General features: G+C 35.7%; 6 protein-coding genes across 6 annotated transcripts; all 6 read right to left on the bottom strand.

Annotated features, from left to right (window-relative positions):
- Positions 1-816: 816 nt before the first annotated feature.
- LOC106693540 (calaxin) lies at positions 817-2,266 on the bottom strand. Its single transcript, XM_014441582.2, has 3 exons — positions 1,967-2,266; positions 1,637-1,890; positions 817-1,102 (listed from the first exon to the last, which is right to left on the bottom strand). The coding sequence occupies exons 1-3, from the start codon at positions 2,255-2,257 to the stop codon at positions 880-882; spliced, it is 768 nt and encodes a 255-aa protein (XP_014297068.2). The 5' UTR covers positions 2,258-2,266; the 3' UTR covers positions 817-879.
- Positions 2,267-3,891: 1,625 nt separating this feature from the next.
- LOC103569284 (paired box pox-meso protein-like) lies at positions 3,892-4,454 on the bottom strand. Its single transcript, XM_008546512.1, has 3 exons — positions 4,325-4,454; positions 4,019-4,256; positions 3,892-3,945 (listed from the first exon to the last, which is right to left on the bottom strand). Exons 1-3 carry the CDS (start codon positions 4,401-4,403, stop codon positions 3,915-3,917), a joined length of 348 nt encoding a protein of 115 aa, XP_008544734.1. The 5' UTR covers positions 4,404-4,454; the 3' UTR covers positions 3,892-3,914.
- Positions 4,455-5,019: 565 nt separating this feature from the next.
- LOC103569379 (general transcription factor IIF subunit 1-like) lies at positions 5,020-6,339 on the bottom strand. Its single transcript, XM_014441578.1, has 4 exons — positions 6,209-6,339; positions 5,750-6,129; positions 5,264-5,661; positions 5,020-5,193 (listed from the first exon to the last, which is right to left on the bottom strand). Exons 1-4 carry the CDS (start codon positions 6,288-6,290, stop codon positions 5,160-5,162), a joined length of 894 nt encoding a protein of 297 aa, XP_014297064.1. The 5' UTR covers positions 6,291-6,339; the 3' UTR covers positions 5,020-5,159.
- A 2,862-nt stretch (positions 6,340-9,201) lies between these two features.
- Positions 9,202-10,452, bottom strand: LOC103569283 (uncharacterized). Its single transcript, XM_008546510.3, has 4 exons — positions 10,210-10,452; positions 9,741-9,872; positions 9,446-9,668; positions 9,202-9,379 (listed from the first exon to the last, which is right to left on the bottom strand). The coding sequence occupies exons 2-4, from the start codon at positions 9,823-9,825 to the stop codon at positions 9,343-9,345; spliced, it is 345 nt and encodes a 114-aa protein (XP_008544732.1). The 5' UTR covers positions 9,826-9,872; positions 10,210-10,452; the 3' UTR covers positions 9,202-9,342.
- A 758-nt stretch (positions 10,453-11,210) lies between these two features.
- Positions 11,211-13,443, bottom strand: LOC103569282 (uncharacterized). Its single transcript, XM_008546509.2, has 4 exons — positions 13,302-13,443; positions 13,117-13,234; positions 12,704-12,898; positions 11,211-11,415 (listed from the first exon to the last, which is right to left on the bottom strand). The coding sequence occupies exons 1-4, from the start codon at positions 13,411-13,413 to the stop codon at positions 11,403-11,405; spliced, it is 438 nt and encodes a 145-aa protein (XP_008544731.1). The 5' UTR covers positions 13,414-13,443; the 3' UTR covers positions 11,211-11,402.
- A 934-nt stretch (positions 13,444-14,377) lies between these two features.
- On the bottom strand, positions 14,378-20,003 carry LOC103569281 (uncharacterized protein DDB_G0283357). The gene is made up of 4 exons (XM_053738972.1): positions 19,874-20,003; positions 19,215-19,799; positions 17,501-19,141; positions 14,378-17,172 (listed from the first exon to the last, which is right to left on the bottom strand). The coding sequence occupies exons 1-4, from the start codon at positions 19,935-19,937 to the stop codon at positions 15,002-15,004; spliced, it is 4,461 nt and encodes a 1,486-aa protein (XP_053594947.1). The 5' UTR covers positions 19,938-20,003; the 3' UTR covers positions 14,378-15,001.
- Between the last annotated feature and the right edge of the window lie 1,014 nt (positions 20,004-21,017).

Here is a 21,017-nt window from a genome sequence, read left to right as displayed (position 1 = left end):
CGACTGGTTTTTCTGAATCATTTGTCTCTTGGGTTTTCAGTATTTCACTGATCGTGATATTTTGCAGTTCAGTGTCAATCCGCTGATCCACTTTACTCTTTTCTAAATTTTTCAAAGTCATCCATCGGTTCGCTGTCTGATAAGCAAGTCTCAAAAAGAGCATCATTAGTTTTTTATTCATCTCCATTGAATTCGGATCGTACTTTTGCGTCGGCTCATTTTTATCAGAATCTTCTTGAGAGTTAACACTCTATAATTAATTTAAATAATTAAATAAACAAATTAACAAGCAGCCAATAAATTAATACAACAGTAAAACAATAAAGTAATTAATTACTCACCCAAAGAGCAAAGACGAGGAGGAAACCGATGAGAACTAGCGGTCGCATTTTGTCGAATAATCCAGTCTGTGAAATAACTTGTTTTAAATATGTTGGCAAGGTTACTGATAATTACAACAAACAATTATTTTAGAGAAGTATGTTCCATGTTTAAATTATTATTCCCCAGCACGGAATAGATCCAAGCACTTAACGACAATTAAATATTAACTGTTATACCAAGAACCGATTGGCTGACGTATGTCCAATCGGCAGATGAATTTTTAATATTAAAAGTGTGTCGACTATTGAGTTATAGGTGATGACTAACATTCGAATAAACCGACAACTTAAATATACTTCTAGCTTATCGCAACTTAAAATTAATTGTCCTTCGTATGAAAACATGACACTCTAATATCACTCTTACGGAATTTAATTGCCGAGATAAAGTTCTCTGTGTCGGTGGATGAAGAAATTTAATTGGTAAATATTTTTGTCACGTGATATTAATTAATTTTGTAATAACAAATCCATGTAATAATTATTTATATTTTTTTTATGGCTGCAGCGTCGTTAGAAAAGCCGAGCAACTTTCCTCTGTAGGTAAGCACTGGCCGAATGCTTCTAATAACAATGGCTCTTCTTTGATCACAGTCTCGTAGTCGCTGAAAGAGACTTTTCCGTCATGATCCACGTCGAGTTTCTTGAGAATCAGTTCTGATAAATCTCTCACTCCTTCGTCTGGATCTTCTTCGCCCGGCTGCTTTATCAGGCAGTTCCTTTTAATTTTGAATATTTATTATTTTAAGTATCAACTTTTACTTTATTAATTATTTATTATTTGTTGAAAGGATGACTCTGAATGGGTCCAAGATTTGAAGCCTGGTCAGAATTTGGTGGCTTGGCGTCAGCTGACTCGTGATTAGTTAACCAAAATGGCGGAGGAATGGACCAATCGAGAGACAGCTGATGCAAGACTTGACTTTTAAGGCAAGCATGTGCACCAGAGGTTTGACATGATCAAGATTTGTCGGTCTAGATTTGTTGGAAAGTTTTTTAACGAAGCACAGGTAAATACTGAGAGTTTTTTTTATTTAAAAACAGAAATTCGTACATGCGATGTACTAATATACGAAGTAAATTTTATAAAAAGTTTCTCTAAATCTCTATTTATTTTTTTTTTTATTTAAAAAATCCATAAAAATGAAGCCTGTGTCTGTATATTTATTTTTTCTACTCAGAAAAAAAGATCTCTTGTTCTATCAGTGCTGAATATTATCTGGGAAAAAAATTTAAAAAATAAATAAACTTACTTGAGTAATAGAAACATTTCATCCTTAGTAATAAAACCATCGCCATTCAAATCATAGACTCGGAAACAAAACTCCATTTTATCTCTCAAAGTTCCTCGAACAAAAACATCCAAACCCATGATCCAGGATTCGAGTCTGATTGCGCCTTCGCTGTCACGATCCCAACAGCAGAACATTCGCTCAATCAATGCATCCTCGGTGATAATATCGAAAGTGTTGTGCAACAGTTCGCGAAAAATCGTTCTATCGATGCCCTATTGATTAAGAAAAATTAAAAATTATAATTATCCTCAACCTAAGGGTATTTAAAACAAAACAATTCTTATTTACCTCGACTGTCTGGATGGTCTGCGGCGCGCCTTTGGTAAATAAAGTTGTCCCGATTTTGGTCGCTGGCATGGTCGTGATTTTCCGGTAAATTTTGCAAAGCGCCTCGAGCTCGGGGCGAGAAAATCGCGTCTTCTTCTTCAGAGCCTCGACAACTTTTGCATGGTAAGCTTTCATGCTCGCCTCGTCGGTCAACTTTCTGCGCCTACGCTTCTGAACCTGTTCACCGGCGGGCTTTTTCGAGTTTACTGAAACCTTGCGTCCGCTCGACAAGAAGATGGAAACGCTTTTCATTACCAAAGCCCCCGCCCGGGCGCTCATTGGCATTCGGCTCAAAAGGGCGCCGACGTCGCTTCCACCCCCACTTACATGGCCAACATGCAGCCCTTTCTTCGGGGTTGTGCTCAATCTCTCGGACATTTTTTCTCCTACTACCCATTGAATAAATTCAATAAAAAAAAAAAACAACAATACTTTTAGGCGACTCTGACATTATGTCTAATCAATTGCCTCATAAAATTTGAATTTTTATTCAATTTTGTTTACTGTTTGTAGCTCTGCATGCTGCTAATACCGGCCGTTATCATAAAATATTTTTTAAAATTCAAACATTTATTCTAAATCCAACTTTCAATGCATGTTTAACTTACATTAAGCATTGTTAATTTAAATAACTTTTGCTTTCTCAGGTGATAGTAAATAATAATGATAATAATAAACAGTATTAAAGTTAAATCGTGCAAATATTTTATTAAAGAAATTCAAATTAAACGATGCAATTCTAGATAACAAAATTACTCATTTTCTACGAGTTTAAAATTCCAATTTAACTTTTAAGCCATACATATATTTATGTATATTTACTAGGTGACCTAAAAAACCAATTTTTGCTTGTATATAAAATTTTTTAAATCTTATAAATATTAAAAAATCAAATTGTTATATCTTGGGTTTAAAATAATCTACATCCTGTTGAGTGACGGTATTATCTGCCGTAGTAGAGAAATTTATTATGGCATGCGTGTTCCTATAGGACTAATGTGTTCTGCTATAATATATAATAGCATTGGTATATATATTTAGCAATAAAAAAACTTACCTATTTCCACGCACCGAGTTAATCCTAGTTATCCTTCAGTGAAACACTCGGTCGTCGGTAGCAACCAGATACCATCGATCAAACAGATACTTTTATATATATATATACCTATATATCTATATCTATGTATATACTATAACTACGCTAATAATATATCCTAATCTTACAATATTATATATATGCCTTATTATATTTTTGCGTTATTATATAATTTGGCGCGACATTTAAACAATAATTACGTCTACATTTATTTTATACATATAAGTGGTAGTTTTTAATTTTTATATTTTTTCAAACGAGGGACTAAGTAGTGAATTGCGTGATCTTGGGTTCGTGCTTCAGTAGGCAGGTAAAATAATTAAAGAATTATTAAAGAAATTTAACGGAATCGGTGATCGTTAGAGGAAATGCACAATGTCTGCTGGCTAATTACTCTATGCACGGGTAATTAATTATAAATTTCAAAGTTATTGATGGGCAAAAATTAACTTTGCTTTATTAAAATTTAATTAATCTACGTAATTAATGATGATCAATTCTTTTACGCCTCATATCTTTTTAACTATCGAATTTAGACAAAAAATTAATCAGACATTTTTTTTAGAAAATTTAATTTCCTAAAAAAAATGTCCTTATATATTTTAACATACATTAAATATTTAAAAAGTTATGATAAAAACCTTGAAAATTTATATTTCAGTAAATTTTTAGTCAAAATCTATTAATTAAAATAATAATAATTAATACAGAATCAGATTTAAGCATAAAATTTTTGTTTATTAACAACAGAATTACAAAATTTCAATATATATTTATATAAGTAAACAATTATTTTATAAAGAATAATATAATTTATCTCAAAAATCCAAATCCGGTTCCCGATCTGCAAACAACCAAATAGTTAATTTTATTTGAATCGTTAAGAATGCGGTAATTGCAGTGAGAAAAATAATTACCCAGCTCCAGCGGATGCTTGAGAATATGCACCAGACCCAAATGGTGTATTAATTGAGGCAGCTTGAGCATTAGAGTGTGCTTGTGCATTGGAGTGTCCGTAATTTTGACGAGGATAACTTTGGTGGTAGTCGTGGCCGCCGTAGTAGTCACTCTCGTAGCCTCCGTGATGGTGGCTATGGTGATGATGATGAGGATCCGGTAACGCAGCAGCTGCTCTTACCACTCTCATATTGCGGTCTTTAATTAGGCCCAACAATTAATTAATCAGAAAGTTAAAATATTTCGTGTATGATAAATTTACTTACCGCTGGAAATCGCTGATGGGTAAGCGGAAATGCAGCAAACGAGTCCGAAGACGAACAGGAAAACTCCAACGGTATTCATTTTGTAAAAATGATATTAAATTTTATATTTAATAAAAGATACTTGACTTCGTCAAAGTGCTGACTGATTTTTGGATGTTGCTACAAATCGTCCGTCTTATATATACGAGCATCGGCCATCTCTCAACCTGTCTGGCACTGGGATATCCCGGTGACCTTCCAAAGTTTGTCCATATTTAGCGTCTGTTATTTTTTTAAAACTAATCAAGTATTTTTGAATATAATTAGCGTTAAATTGTTGCGTCTCGCGTTTATTCAAATTAAAATTTAAAAAATAAAAATGATTGTTTCCGCATAATGATTTTTGACTTTTAGCAAGCTTTCAAGGACTGAAGCAGTTTTGCTTCACATTAAATACTCGTCAGTAAATATCAACAATAATATAATCAATAGCTTTTTTTTTAAACAGCTACAGGCGGGATTCCCTCGAATTTATTAACATCCGATGATGCGTCATAGGAACTTTTGATAAAAATAATGAAATTAAAAAACTTCATTGCCGTCGCATATACTGACCACTCTCTTTACTTGACCCTCAACTCTTTCTCAGCATATTAAATATTTATAAATAAAAACAAGAGTCTGACAATAATAATGAATAAACAAATTTTCTGGGTTTTTCAGAATTTATTTCGATATTTTTTTTTATTATACATTAACATTGAAAATTTATACTTAGAAATACATCGTATACTTTATTGATTTCATTTCTGATAAATATTTCACAGAATATCTATATATAAATGTTCAAACTTTTTTATTTTTGACTCGGCTGGTTGCGTTTTTTCTTCCTAAAAAAAAATTTTTTTAATTTTTTAAAATTTTAACAAGAAAGTAAATTTTTCATGGTGTAATTCTTACCCATTGGGAGACCCGCCGTAGGCAGTGGCAACAGAACTAGCAATTCCACTTTTCCCAGTGGAAAAACTGTTTGCGATGGCAGTAATCGTTCCCGGGCTACTTCCGCCCCGAGCTCCCGATTTCGGGAAACTGAAGATCATCGGGAAGAAATTGTTCAAATTATTCGGCATCTCGCCTCGTTTGTTTGATTTAAAAGGCACAAAGGGCTTGGAGTCTTCCTCGTCATCGTCTTCACTCTCAACAGAATCCTCGTCATCGTCACTTTCAACATGAACAGAAGTTTTTTTCGTCTTCGAACCTTGAGGTTTTTTCACCAAAGTTTTCCCAGGTTTCGCTGTCTCTTCTTCTTCCTCTTCTTCTTGCAGCGGAACTTCCGGTGATCGTTCCGACTCATTGTTCTGTTAAATAATTCATTCATCAATTAATTAATTAATTAACTACTTACTTACTTTGATTTAAAAAAAAGTGATCAAATAACAAACTGACCAATTGGGTATCAGGTTGGTCATTTTCCTGCTGCTCTGGTTCATCCTGGCTCAGTGGATAATCGGCTTCTGCATTACCATAAACCGGCGCGTCCTGTGGCTCCAGCGCAGCTTCAGCCTCAGCACTGGATACTCGTGTCTGATCAAGAGGTTCTAGATCACGCCGTTGATAATTTGGGTTCTGAGTGCCTGCAAGATAAGCTCCGCCACTGACCGCATTACCCTGTGCAAATACGCCAGTGGCTTGACCACCAGTCGAGTATCGTACCGGTCGATAGAAACCGGTCAGCATCATCGCTCTCGGAGGACTGTAGACACCAACGGGGTTCCTTCTGTCCCTCATCAGGAGCAAACGACCGTGAGGACTGACGACCCTCGGTCCTAATATTTAAATAAAATATTTTTATCTCCATTGAGACTTTTCTCTCTGACGCGACTTAGCTTAGATTTTTCCACTTACCAGATCGGGATCGAGTTATCTCACGAGCTTCGATTGAAATAACTGAAGCAATCAGCAAGCAAGCGGTTATCCACCAGGTCATTTTAACGAATTTAATTAAACTTTTGAAGATAACACAAGATATCAAGAGAGTACAGCTCAATGAACGTTACTTGGTATTGTTATAAAATTTGCAATTGCTTTTATACCTCCTGGCGAGTAGTCTGAAGATAGGACAGGGCGGGATCGCGGTATCTTTTGCATATTCTCCCACCGTTCCATCATAATCTTTTTACTCTTTATCTTTAGCTTTACTGTTTCTGTTTATGTCTCTGTCTCTTTCTATATCTTATTTTCATTAGTTGAGTAGACAGTTGGACGCACAAGACTAGTCGTCACGGTAACGAACACAAACGCACGTGCATTGGTCACCGGGTACGTGATCAGATTCCAGATCAAACCAAGCTGAATATTGTTAATTTATCGCGGATGGGCTTCTCAGACCCAATGTCGGTGAACTTTCCCGACCATCATTTATCTTTATACGTATTTCATATATATTTCATTTGTATACGTTCAAGTTGATTTATTATTTACCTAAATATAAATATAATAGACAGCGCATCACTATCATCACCGAGTTTCACTGCTACCTAATAAATTTTTTATTTAAATTACCGAGTTTGTTTGAAAAAATTTGAATTTTAAAGTTATTAATTTTTTTTTTTTTTTTTTTTTGCTTGCCGTTGAGGAATTCCGGCCTAATCTTATTCACTGACGACCCTTTGATGCGTCAATGCCTTCATCTATTGAATTTAAATGGTTACTATTGACGCACTTGGTTATTTTGCCATTTTAAATTTTACGTACGCGGGCGTCAACATTTTGATGTCAATTGTAAAAATTATTCAATAATTTTATAAATTTTCAAAGATTCATCATAAGGAGAGACTTGAAAGAAAATTTCCATACATTTACTTTTAAAAAATAAGAATTGGGGCAAGATGGGTATTTCAAAATTTTTTTCGATAATTTGAATTACTGTCAACATTTTTATAATGAGCTTCCAACAATTTAAATAAAAAAAACTTTTTTATTGTAAGACGGCTGGAAAATTTTTTCCCGCCCAGCATTCAAAATTTTCAAAAAAATATTTTCTCATCGCCCCATTGTGCCCCGGTTTCCTCTATAATTTAAATAATTTACAAGTTTAAATAAACATTTTGAATTCAAGACGCACAAATTCATTGAACTTGGCCAGTCTATATATGTAGATATATCTCATATTAATATTTATAGCAGCATCTTTCTTTTGGGCAATTATGTTACGTCAAAACTCGTATGACAAACCAATAAAATAACAATTTTATTAAAGGTAAGGGTTGAATTATCACCGGCAAGTGTATTGGGCCTAGATGGGTGCGGTTTAAATATTCATCGGCATGGGAATAAATTTAAAGTGAATACAGATGCACGAAAATGAGCCTGACAAATAGTAATTTATGCGACAAATTTGCCTCGATCTCCACTAACGATGATGATGATGAAGATCAAAATGATGATGATGCAATTCCCATAATAATGGAATTCCACGCTCGTCCGTTGGGCCATTCGTCTTTAAACTTGAATATGAATCTCCTTTGTCTGATGATTGCACGGTTTACTCGACTCGGCATATTTCCATCGCGTGTAGAGACTGAGCTCTCCGGTTGTTGTAGAAACCCTCGGAGAATTCAAACAAGCCCATAAAATTACGCGGATAAAATTTTTAGTTTACCTCAACAATATCTATGTTATGTATGCGCATCAATGTTATCACAATAAATAAATAAATAATCATTTTTTTATGAGATGATATAGAAAAATAAAAAATATACATATATATGTATATATATGCTGGAGTAATATTATGAATGATTGCATGATACCGATCGTTAATATCGATTCCTCCAGGAATATACGTGAGTATAACCGACGCAGACGTCTGTCATCCCAAGACATCGGAGATTTATCGTTTAGATACAAAACCTAAAAGCATGTCAGAGTCTCACTCGGAAATAATACTGATGGATATTATAATCCCAGAGGCACGCAATGTGAGATACTGTAATCACGAGTTACGTACATCAGAATATCCTATACATTGTATACAGGTATATATTTTAGTATTGTATAAGATAATAATAATAATGATATAAATATTAAGGTGGCAGTCAACGACCTCTGGATCGGTAGACAATTCAACTGAGTCGCCAATAAAATTGGCCAATTTATATTTATATATATGGTTATTTTGAAAACTACTTTTGAACGGACTAAAATAGGCGATCGACAACTGATCAGTAGTCGAAAGTGTTTATCGATAAATATTTTAATGATACAAAACAGCTACAGGTGTAGCACTGATGAGACATGTTTGCATGCAATACGCTGTGAATATCCAATTTATTAAATTGGTAATACTTTAATAATACTTTTGAGTTTTACGAATTATCCTATTTAACTATTAATAATCATTATTTTTTATTTTAAATTTAAATATATTTTCAACTAATGGATTTACGTCAAAAAAATATAAATTACTTATTTTTTTAATTTTATTTTTGATAAAAAAAATCTAGCCTTTTACGTAAATTCATTATTTTCATTATAATCTAATAGAAAATTTAATTCTAATTAAAAAATCTTGTAAAATTTTTTGGCAATCTAATGACTTTTAAATTTTCCATATTTGAATTTTTATTTTGATCAATAATAATTTTATTTACATCAACAATCGTCGACATACTTTTTAATTTTATATTAACAAATTTAAACTGTCAAAAAAGTCATAAAATTACCAAAATTTCTACAAAAATGAAAAAATTTTTGTTTCTAAAAGAAAAATATCAAACTACTGAACTTTTCTTACAAGTTATTTTTATCTAAACCTTAGCGATAATTTAAATGTATGAGGAAATGAGGATCAGTGGTGAGGAAAAAATAAATAAATAAATAAACAATGAAAATTTGTTGTGTGACTGCTAATTTTATTATCTTTTTGTTACAGCCAAAGTCCGAAAGCAGGCCGAAACGTGTGATCACAGATGGGTCGGTGAAATATCGTGCGGTTGTTGTCCTCAACGAAGCGTGCTAATTTTTCTTTAATCAAGTTTTCAATTTCTAGATTCCAGTATCCAGTGTTCCAGTGCCCTAGAGACATCAGTCATACATAAGTCCACCGTATTCATAAAAAAAAAATAAAAAAAAAAAACTTACCATTGATTAGATGTCCGTCGTTGCCGTTTGTTCGGTGTGTCTTTAATCCGACTACCGTCACTGGACACGAGCCTAAACGCAATTTCAGTGGGTTTTCCAGGTCCTGTGGTACCTGATGGCACGTTCATCAGTATTTTTTTGTCTTGGCGATTTTCTTTTGATTTACGTCTCACATTTAAATCCGATGATACCACAATCTCATCGAATGCTTGACCAATTACCACTACAACATTATTTTGCAAATTACTTAAAATAATCTACAGTAAAAAACATATTAATTAAAAAAATTACTTACATTTTTTGTCTGTCGGTAGCTGACCTTGAACATTGACAATTACGCATACCGATATAATTATAAAAGAAGCCAAAAGTTGCGCCATGTTCGGGATAAATGTCGGATGGCCTAAAGGTTTTTTTTATTTTTTTTCTAAACAAAAAAAAAATAAATTATATTTCAGATTAACGCTCGCGAAATAGACTCTACTCCAATAAAATAATAGACAGACTGATCAAAACTCTATACGTCAGCAATAGTTACATATATATTTATCACAATATATGACAATCAAGCAAAGTAAGAGTTTGCGACGAGGTCACTTGTGGTGAACGTCGATCGCGTAACAAAGGCTCGAAATAAAAAAATAAATGTATGAAGTTACATAAAAGTGAGTGGAAAAAAAAATTTTAATTTAAAAATTTTGAAAATTTATTTTAAATTTATAAAATAATTTTATCTGGATAGGAGTCTGGACTTGTTCACTTACCGACACTACCCCGAGATAACTTTACGAGACGACAACCGCACGAGAAATGCGAGCAGGATCGGAACGAAGCCCGCGGGATCACTCTCTTCCTCCCTGCAGCGACTATACCAGCAGCATTTTGCTCACCAGAACAGGAACAACACCAACGACAGTACCACTCGTATCGGGAGTTGTGTTTTTTAAAAGATTACATACACAGACTGTAGGTTGTTGCACCGGACGAACCACTTTCTATTTCATTTTTTTAATTCCCTTGCCGTCTTTCCTCCGTCTCTTCCTCTGCTCTCTGCTCTCCCGTCTTGCAGCCGAGCACTGCTACATCTCCGATGCTGGAGCGTGATCGAACAACGACGGGTTTACCGGCTGACAGGGCCGTAACCCTTTGCTTAAGAGAATATCATCCTAAATTATCCCTAACGAATTTACAGAGCTCACATGTCACTCAGCAACATATCGCCTGCATGGCTTTTAATATTTTTATTACCCCATTATTTTCATAAATTTATTACCCACTGTTCCAACTCGTCACATGTCAGTCGACGAGTCAATCTCATGTGGACTTGGGACTAAATTATTTTTTGAAATCTCATAAATCGGTAGCAAGTACTCCAGTTATTTTGTACTCTGCTGCATTTTAAAAAGATTATAATGCATTTTAAAAAGATTATAAAAGTACCATTACTTAGTAATGGTACTTTTTATAAAACGGCCCCAATATTTTTAGTAAAAAATCTAAAGCGAGTTTCCGAGTGTGCGCGTTCTTCAGCCCTTTGTGTGTTCGTCCCTCCCTCGCCCTTCTGTCTTTTTAATATTTTTTATTCCTCAGACTTTCTCTTTGATTTTTACTCCTCATCCTCTCCCACTTTTGCCAGCAAAACTCTTGCCGATTTTATTTTAAAGAACATCTGGTGCTGGTGGCTGTGGCCGGACAAAGAACTCCAATCTACTCTCTTGAGAAATCTTAAGATTCGTTTGGTTAAAGAAAAATTTAAGTTTTTAAATCCATGCAACTGCATATATTTTTTATTTATAAATACTCTATTATATTTTTTTAGATAAATTTATTTTTTTTAGCTGGTGAGCTTACACTTATTTATAGATTTGTTAATAAATAGGACGCACATGGATTCGTAATGGACGGAGCGATTGATTTGATGATGGATGAGTAGTTTCGGCTAGTCGCTGTCAGACGGCTAGTAGTCGTAGCTGTAAAGAAAAAAAAATATCAAGTAAACAATTTATATGGATTCTGTTCTTTAAATTTAGATGGTAATTTTATGTATAAACAAAAAATAGTAATTGGATTTATGGGATAATGGGTGTCAAAACAAGTTTTCAGTTATGATGTGCAGGAAACTGAAAGCAACTTTTAATCCCGGCTGGCAGAGCAAACCTGGATGACTAAAAAGTACGCTTCGATGGATCAGTGCATAAAAATTTATGTTTATAAAGAACTGGGGTAAAATGGACCTGGGAATAATTTACATTGATTTTGACTGAAGATTATTCTCAATTACTCGGTAGTTACTTTTTTTTTTTTTTTTTTTTTTTTTTTAGGTACCGTCGGTTCTTTTTTTGATGATTTTAATTACTGTGTAATTTCATTTCACATTTTAACCAGATCTGTAATCAATAATTTTTAGCGAAAAAATTTTTTAAACATGAGAGCTTCCGTTTTACTTAGAGCCTTGTTGTTATTAAAAAATTTATAAAAATAACCACATTTATGATACGGACGTCCGTGGAAAATTTCTCGGATTTGAAGTTTTGGGAAAACCAGTTCCAAAAATAGAATCAAACCCAAGCAATTTTCCTATTTTTTTACAAATTGAAATTTTTTTCTTCCCATGAAGGTTTAAATTTCTAAGAAATCTGTCGAGCTCCAATCATATACATATATGATATTTTATGAGTGAATTGGCAAGTCGTGAAGAGCGTAACCGATGATATTAAAAAGCGAGTGTCTCTCACCCTCTCCAGCTCTCTTAGCATCCCTTTAAAACAAGTTTAGCTGTCTGGCCGCGGCTGGTTGTAGTCGAGTATGGAGCAGGTCTTAAGACTCAACCAGGACGCTGGTGCCTGAGAACCAGCGAGATATTTAGTCCCTCTCCTTTTCACACGTCCAGACGAAAAAGCATTCACCCCGTCCCCAGTCCCTAGTCCCCAGTCTGGGTTCTTACGGGCCGTACACCAGAACAATACAATCCCAGAGACCAAGACCATCAAACAACTCTCGCACACCAACTCTTACAACCTTTCCAACTTAAAAGGGCACATAAATAAATACACTTAGTGTGTATTTACATAGAGAGAGAGAGAGGAGAGACTATTACATGTGCGCCAGTTCAAGTCGCTCTTATGATGATAAGATTTATCGTCTCTGCTTCGTCCTTTTCTTTTTATTCAAATTATATATTTTTTTTTAGTTCATTGTCCCTTTGCTCCTGTCTTATGATATATTTTTTAAAAATTTTATTTTGATAAAATTAGTTACTTCAGAAAAGGTGAGCCATTTTGACGGCCAGAAGAAGCCTGGGCAGAGCTGAAAGATGCCGAGAAAGGTCCGAAGTTAAAAGTTGCGCTCTGGGCATTCGCTTGACTGTTGGATGCTCCCAAAGATCCTGCGGATGCTGTGGCGAAGGAGCCACCTTGATTGTTCGGGTAATAACCCCCGTAGTCCGGTCTCAAGCTAAAAAAAAAAAAATAAAATAAATAAATAAAAGGTAAAAATAAGACAAAACTGTGTAGCGTGAATAGCAGGGGAGAAAAATATACCGGGGATTAGTGTGTAAGAATTTTTTTTTACGAGTGTGTCAGTATGTGTGAGTGTGTCTGAGCGAAAGGGAGACGAGGGAACGAAAAACAAGAAGAAAAAGAGAGTTCATTAGCATTGTACGTTCAACGAACCCAAAGCCTCCGCCACAGCCGTGACCTCGACAGCCGTGACCTCCTGAAAATCGATGGTGTTTTCGTTTGTTGCCAAATAAATTTCGCCCTTGAGGACCATCGTCATACGAGTCGGAATCTAGTTAATAATTATTTATTATTGATTGAAAGTAATGAATTTTAAAATTATTTAAAAAAAAGCTTACAGTCGTCTGATGAGGGTCCAGGAAAAACAAATGGCGCCGGTGCTGCCGATGATTCACTGACAAGTTCACAAATTATAAAAAAAATTATCAACAGTATCACTCTGCCCTTCATTATTTTTTGGCGGGTACACCAACGCGTTTAAAGTCAAATCCACATCTGACTAAAAATCAACGCGTACATTTTATATATCGCATTCAAGTGCTGCTGACTCTTCCTATTCTGAAGAAGACTTTTGAGAGTTGATGGCCTTCTGATTCAGGGCCGACAGCATCCAAGAGCACACTTACAATGCACGATTTATATATTATTTCCATAGCAAAGCTGATAATTTTCAAAATCCATCATTACTTTTCAAAAATTTCTTTATTAAACTTTAAATTGCAGTAACTCCCAAAATATTGAGTTTACGGAAAAATTTAAAGAATCATTTTTTGTGGGAAATTTAATTTCCTATAAATTTGTTTCAGTACAATTTCATCGTATCTTTGATAAATAACTCATAATTTCGATTTGAAGTACTCAGTTCTTTAGTAAGTGAGAAGATTAATTCCATAAATATTTCAGCGGCTTAAAATTTAAATTCCGGCTAAACTATTGAAAATATGACAAATATATAAGAATGCAATTTTATAGGAAATTAAATTTTCTACAAAAAAGTATTGATTAAATTTATCCGTAAAATTGATCGTTCAGGCGAAATTTAAATTCAAAGTCAAAAATAGGTTTTCTTAATTTTTCCAAATTTTTGGAAAAAATCAAATTTTTGTCGTAATTAATTTCTGTCATTAATTTTATGAGTTTTGATCATCGATTAAATTTGAATGACAACAGAAAACTATAATACTGAAGTTAAAAAATTCAGGTCATGTCCGTATTAATTTAAAATAACTTTTTATAATATTTATTGTCTGACAGCTCAAGATCAATCGATGAAAAATTCTGCCAGCTAATTTTAGTTTTAAATTGTCAATTTATTACCGCATCACTAAAAGACAATAGCAATAATAAAAGTAATAATAATGGTTACATAAACAGGAAAATAAAATAATTGACAGCAATTTGCTATTTAATAGTCTTATATTTATCAAAAACATCACAAAAATACTAACAAGTAACTAGTAATAATAAAAATGCAATAATTATTTATAAATAAAATAAAAATCACGTCGTAATACTCTAAAAATATAAAAACATTGCATAATAATTATTATTACAAGACAAAATCGGAATGAGTCTTGGGATTTCCGAAGGGCACTGAAAAATAACGATTACTTATATTAATACGTACTGGTATATTAATATATATAAAATAAAAATAATATTTAAATGTATCTATACATATATGTACGAGTATTTATGATCGAGGTATCGGCTTTAAGCCCTGACACGGCGTTTATTCTCGTCAAAACAGGTTTTACAAGATTTTAACACCATCATTATTTGAATGACGCTGTGAGTTCTTTGTGTCTTAAATAAAACATGAAAGTGATAAAATTATCTCTAAGTATTTGATTTACAAAAAAAAATTTTAAATTGTCATGGAACAACTTTCTACACTAAACATTCGCTCTTCAATCTAGAATCTAAAATTTAGAATCAGGAATCTAAAGTCTAGACTCTGGATTCTGGATTCTAAATTCTGGAAAACATTTCATACATTTAATTATAGTCTTATGATATGATAGTTATTTAATTAAGATTAGTCCGTGAAGATAAGCATTTTTGAAGTGTCGACGGCGGCTCTGGCGTCAGCGATGGCTGAGCTTTTGGATCCAAACCCTGGACCAGCGACTGCACTTGCTTGGGCATTGGCTGTTGCTTTTGCGTTTCCGTATGCTCCGGCATTGGAATTAGCAGTCGCACTTGCGTTGGCATTTGCATTTGCAGTCGCACTTGCATTGGCGTTGGCGTTGGCACTGGAAGTGGGACTATTTTTACCGTATCCAGTTCCAGTTGGTGTATTGTAGTTTCCGTAGCCTCCTGATGGGCTTTTGGCGCCGGAATTGGCATTGGCATTGGCTACGGCATTGGCGTTTGCATTTGCATTGGCATTGGCGACAGCTGCGGCATTGGCAACAGCGTTGGCACTGGGATCAGCATTTACAGCTCCAGAGTTGTACGGAATACCTGCTTGATTGCCGTAGGAATCAACGGCTCCTTGGCTACCGGCATTGGCAGTTGCAACTGCGTTGGCGTTTGCGTTGGCAGAGGCATCAGACCCGTCGTTTACAGTCGGAAGCTGGTTGTTGTTGAAGCCGCCATAATATCCCGAGTCGCCTTTTACGTTGGCGTAACCACTGTTGTCGTACCCACTGTTTTCAGTTTGGTATCCTCCATCTTGAGGTGCAGCGACGTTGTAATAGTTTTTATCAGGTTGGCCGCTACCATTTGCGTTTGCGGAAGCAGAAGCAGAAGCATCAGCTTTGGCATTGGCATCTCCGTAAGAACCAGAGTCTCCATAACTGGGTCCAACATTACCAGAATTGTAGTTTGTTGATTGAGATGGTTGAGTTAAGAAGGGATTTCCTGCGCCGGTATTGGGACTTCCTGAACCAGCGTTGGCATTTGCTGAGGCTGATGCGTCTGCTGCAGCTTGGGCTGCGCTACCTGAAGATCCTCCGTAAGTACCAGAGTTGTCGTAAGTGGGAGCTGATGACCCTCCATAAGTACCAGAGTAGTCATAAGTGGGAGCTGAAGTTCCTCCATAAGTACCAGAGTCTCCGTAATTAGTTCCACTAAAGTCTCCATAATTTGTAGGCTGCGATGCTTGAGTCAAAAAGGGATTTCCTGCCCCGGTATTGGAACTTCCTGAACCAGCGTTGGCATTTGCTGAGGCTGATGCGTCTGCTGCAGCTTGGGCTCCGCTACCTGATGATCCTCCATAAATACCAGAGTTGTCATAAGTGGGAGCTGATGACCCTCCGTAGGTACCAGAATTTCCGTAATTGTTTCCTGTAGGCTGTCCATAGTTCGTGGGTTGAGATGGTTGAGGTATAAATGGAGCTCCTGCACCAGTATTAGAATTTCCTGATCCAGCATTAGCATTCGCTGTTGCGGAAGCGTCTGCAGTTGCTGTAGCTTGACCAGTACCAGTCAGTGCTCCATAACTGGGAGATGAACTTCCATAATGCCCAGAATTATCATAATTAGAACCTGATGATCCTCCATAGGTACCCGAGTTACCATAATTATTTCCCGTCGATCCACCGTACGATGGTTGAGTCAAGAACGGATTGGTTGAACCAGCATTAGAGTTAGCATTAGCTGCTGCAGAGGCATCAGCATTAGCTGCAGCTTGGCCACCAGTAGATCCACCATAGGTACCAGGACTTCCGTAACTGGGACCTGGTGCATATGTTCCTGAGTTACCGTAATTGTTTCCAGTAGCAGAGCTACCATAAGTTGGACCCTGGGACGGCTGGTTCAAGAATGGATTACCAGAACCAACTGCCGTTGGTCTAGATCCAGCATTAGCATTAGAGTTAGCAGCAGCAGTAGCAGAAGCTCCAGCGTTTGCTTGAGAATTTCCACCAGAACCTCCATACGCTGGCCCTTGATTCCCTGTATAGTAACCACTGTTACCTTTTCCATAGTCACTGTTACCAGCTCCACTGTTTCCATAATAGCCGGGATTTACTGAACCGACTTGTCCTTGATTATAGGCTTGACCACCGTAAGTGCCTTTTGTCGGTTTGCTTCCATAAGTTCCTGCGTTTGATCCGGCTTGAGCATTAGCATTAGCATTAGCACTGGCACCAGCATTAGCACCAGCACCACCAATGAAAGGATTACTGGTATATTTAGGAGCACCATAAGTTCCAGGATTTAATGACTGGCCGTCGTAGGCTCCGCTGTTGTAGTTATTCTTGGCTAAAAAAAAAAAAATTCAAATTATCATCCATGACATCACTACTATTTAAGTATCAACGTGAACACAAATAATGATCATGGAAAAAACATGTTGTGATGTTTACGACTGGAGATAAAAATATAAAAATAAATGAAAGCCGGATTTGGAAGGCAGCTCAGTAAAGTATCGATTAAAAGCCAGTGGGAAAGATAATAAGCGAGAGAACGAATAAACGAAAGTATAAAGTCCAGAAATAAAAATGCGATGGAGAAAAAAAACTATCGTCATCGACGTGACTTTACATCCAGTGATAAATGGCCAATGATTAAAAAGTAACCTGGTGCTCACCTGGAGCCTCATCTGCTACTGGCTTCCCGTAGACGATTATATCTCTTTGCTCACCTTGCGGTAGGTAAGAATCGAAATCAGGCTGGGGGGGAGGATGACGGTGGTTATGCTTATGAGGATGACGAGGGCGTTCTGGTGGCAAGTTTGAGGAATCCGTCAGCATGATGGGTATTAGTACTGTGTTAGCTGACCCGTAAGATTGAGATGTTACGCGCGAGCCGTCACTTGGCACTATTTTAATAAGACCACTTTGTCCATAAGACGGGCGGTTATTTGAAGGCTGGACTGATCCCGTAGAGAAAGAATCAGCCAGCGCAGCCGCTTGGGCGTTAGATTCACACCGAGAACATCCCGGTTTTGTTGGGTTTTCTTCAACGAAGGTTATTGTGACTCTCTGTCTACCAGAATTCGTTGGAGTTAATTGACTAGTTGGTCCCACTATTCTTATTACGTTTCTATTATTATTAGTGATTGGATTAGAATTAACACCTGAGTTAAGTTGATTATTGGAAACTGGTCGAAGTATAGAATACGTATTAGAATTAGCATCAGCAGCAGCATTGGATGTTGCTGATGATCCAGAATTAGTTGATCCCCTCTGTTGGCCACCATAATTATTTGGATTATTAGTATTAGAATTTACGGCCGGTTGAAATTGGTTATTAGAATTTGGTCGAGGTACAGAATACGTGCTAGCATTAGCATCTGCAGCAGCGTTCGCTGTTGCTGATGATCCAGAATTAGTTGATCCCCTCTGTTGGCCACCATAATTATTTGGATTATTAGTATTAGAATTTACACCCGATTGAAATTGGTTATTAGAATTTGGTCGAAGTACGGAATACGTATTAGCATTAGCATCTGCAGCAGCGTTTGCTGTTGCTGATGATCCAGAATTACTAGATCCTCTTTGTTGCCCTCCATAATTATTCATTGGATTGTTAGTGTTTAGATTTGTATTAGAATTTACGGCCGGTTGAAATTGATTATTAGAATTTGGTCGAAGTACAGAATACGTGTTAGCATTGGCATCTGCAGCAGCGTTCGCTGTTGCTGATGATCCAGAATTACTAGATCCTCTTTGTTGCCCTCCATAATTATTCATTAGATTGTTAGTGTTTAGATTTGTATTAGAATTTACGGCCGGTTGAAATTGATTATTAGAATTTGGTCGAAGTACAGAATACGTATTAGCATTGGCATCTGCAGCAGCATTCGCTGTTGCTGATGATCCAGAATTACTAGATCCTCTTTGTTGCTCTCCATAATTATTCATTGGATTGTTAGTGTTTAAATTTGTATTAGAATTTACGGCCGGTTGAAATTGATTATTAGGAATCGGTCGAAGTACAGAATACGTGTTAGCATTAGCATCAGCAGCAGCGTTTGCTGTTGCTGATGATCCAGAATTGCTAGATCCTCTTTGTTGCCTTCCATAATTATTAATTGGATTATTAGCATTAGAATTAACACCTGAGTTAAATTGATTATTAGAATTTGGTTGAGGTACTAAATACATATTATAATTATCATCTGCAGAATTACTTGATCCCCTTTGCTGGCCACCATAATTATTAATTGGATTGTTAGTATTTTGCGCATTAATATATCTTTCATTATTACCACGTATTTCATTAGATCCTGTTAATTTAATTAATTGATAAAAAATCTAAAAAAATCTAGTATCATTTGAATTAAAAATATAGATAATTACCTCCATAGTGTCCAGATCCTTGAGCATTGGCTCCAGCTCCGGCGTTGGCATTTCCCTGAGTAAAAGTACCGGTATTGGTGTTACTGTGTCCCATGTTATCAGCAAATGCATTTGAGTTTGCATTGGCACTGTTGTAGCCATTTCCATCATAGAAGCCATTATTTCCAGTGTATCCAGAGTTTCCCTTGTAAGAACCGTCGTCACTATTTCCATTGTATGCATTTCCATTATAAGGGACACTATTTCCATTGTATCCACCGTTGCCATAATTTATGCCTCCAATACCATTGGCATTAGAATTGGCATTGGCATTTGCCGTAGCCTGAGCATTTCCATAACCAGTAGCTTTGGCATTGGCATCAGCATTTGCCACAGCAGAGCCTCCAGGACCAGCATTTGCTTTTGCAGAAGCTGAACTTACAGCCGAAGAAAAGCTCAGGGGACCAAGATTTAAATTATTTGTCACAGATTGGCTGTTAGCTTCTGCTGTAGCGCCTGCATCATTTTTCCCGCCAAATAGACCCAGAGGATCTAGAACTGAACCCACTCGGTTGATATGCTTTTGTGCAAGATCTCGCAAAATACCTGGAAAATATTCAACCAAATAATTATTAATATTGTCTACAATAATAGGAAGGTATAAAAACAAAATACTTTACCTGCTTGCGAGCTGCTGACTAGAAGCAGCACCAAAAATGGCACAAAACACTCAACTAATTTCATCTTTACTCAAATAAATAGTTTGTAAATGTGATATCTGTTGTTTGTTTATAAACTATTCGGATGACTTGCGAGACAAGACTGAAGATCGCAGAGGCCAGTCAACATCTTATATACGATACGCGAGCGAACCGTCCAAGATGAACAATTATTGACCCATCGATATTTCCCGCTTCTCGTGTAGTAGTGGGATTATTATTTTTCGCGTCCAGTCACGGATTTCCCATCTGATCACGGAATTTAATTGCAATATCGATACTAATCTTTGGTACTGATAGTCTACTAAAAAGTGTTATTACGTTATTTTTAAAAACAACTTTTCATGTCTACTGGACAATATAATAACTCTGAGCACACAGAGCTACTAGTTCATGGTCACGGTCCGCTCACCTCGGCTACTTATAAATATATATGTATATACATATATATTGATGCCTTTTTATTTTGGGTTATCCCCAAAGGGGATTAATTATTTGCCACTGGGTAGTGCGATCTGTCAATCTATTTTTTAAATTTAAATAATGCCCGCCATTTTTATTGTCAGTAAAAATTGCGGGAGCCAGCATTCAAACAATAAATGTTTTTTTTGTTTATTAATTAAAGTGATAAAAATCTGGCAGACAATAGATTAAGAGTTAATGATATTCATTATAGCGAATAAATTAGCATTTAATATTTTTTCATTCATTATTTTCTGAGAAGTTGATGAGATGATTTTACTTGTTCGTCTTATCTCTAAAAAGAAGAAAAAAATGGTAATAAAATATAATTTATTGGTAAATAAAAATTTATTTAATGATGATTCCTAATAATTGCTGTGTAAATCATCAAATTGATGATAATTTTTTAGAAAAATAAAGTAACGAGCCTTAGCCTTAATGTGAATTTTTCGCTACCTTGAATTTGATCCTTGTGGTAAAACGCCTCGGGTCATTAAGGGGAATACCCGAAATCCCTTCGCGCACTTGAGAAATAACATGGCGGCATACTTTAGTTATATAAATTTAAAATATTTATGATTGATGGGAAAATAGATCATGGAATTGCGATTTATAAAAATATGTTGGTATGAATAAAAGAGAT

This window comes from Microplitis demolitor, chromosome 5, assembly GCF_026212275.2.
Source record: "Microplitis demolitor isolate Queensland-Clemson2020A chromosome 5, iyMicDemo2.1a, whole genome shotgun sequence".
Classification (NCBI taxonomy): Eukaryota; Metazoa; Arthropoda; class Insecta; order Hymenoptera; family Braconidae; genus Microplitis; species Microplitis demolitor.
This window is presented reverse-complemented; position numbering and strand designations above follow the sequence as displayed.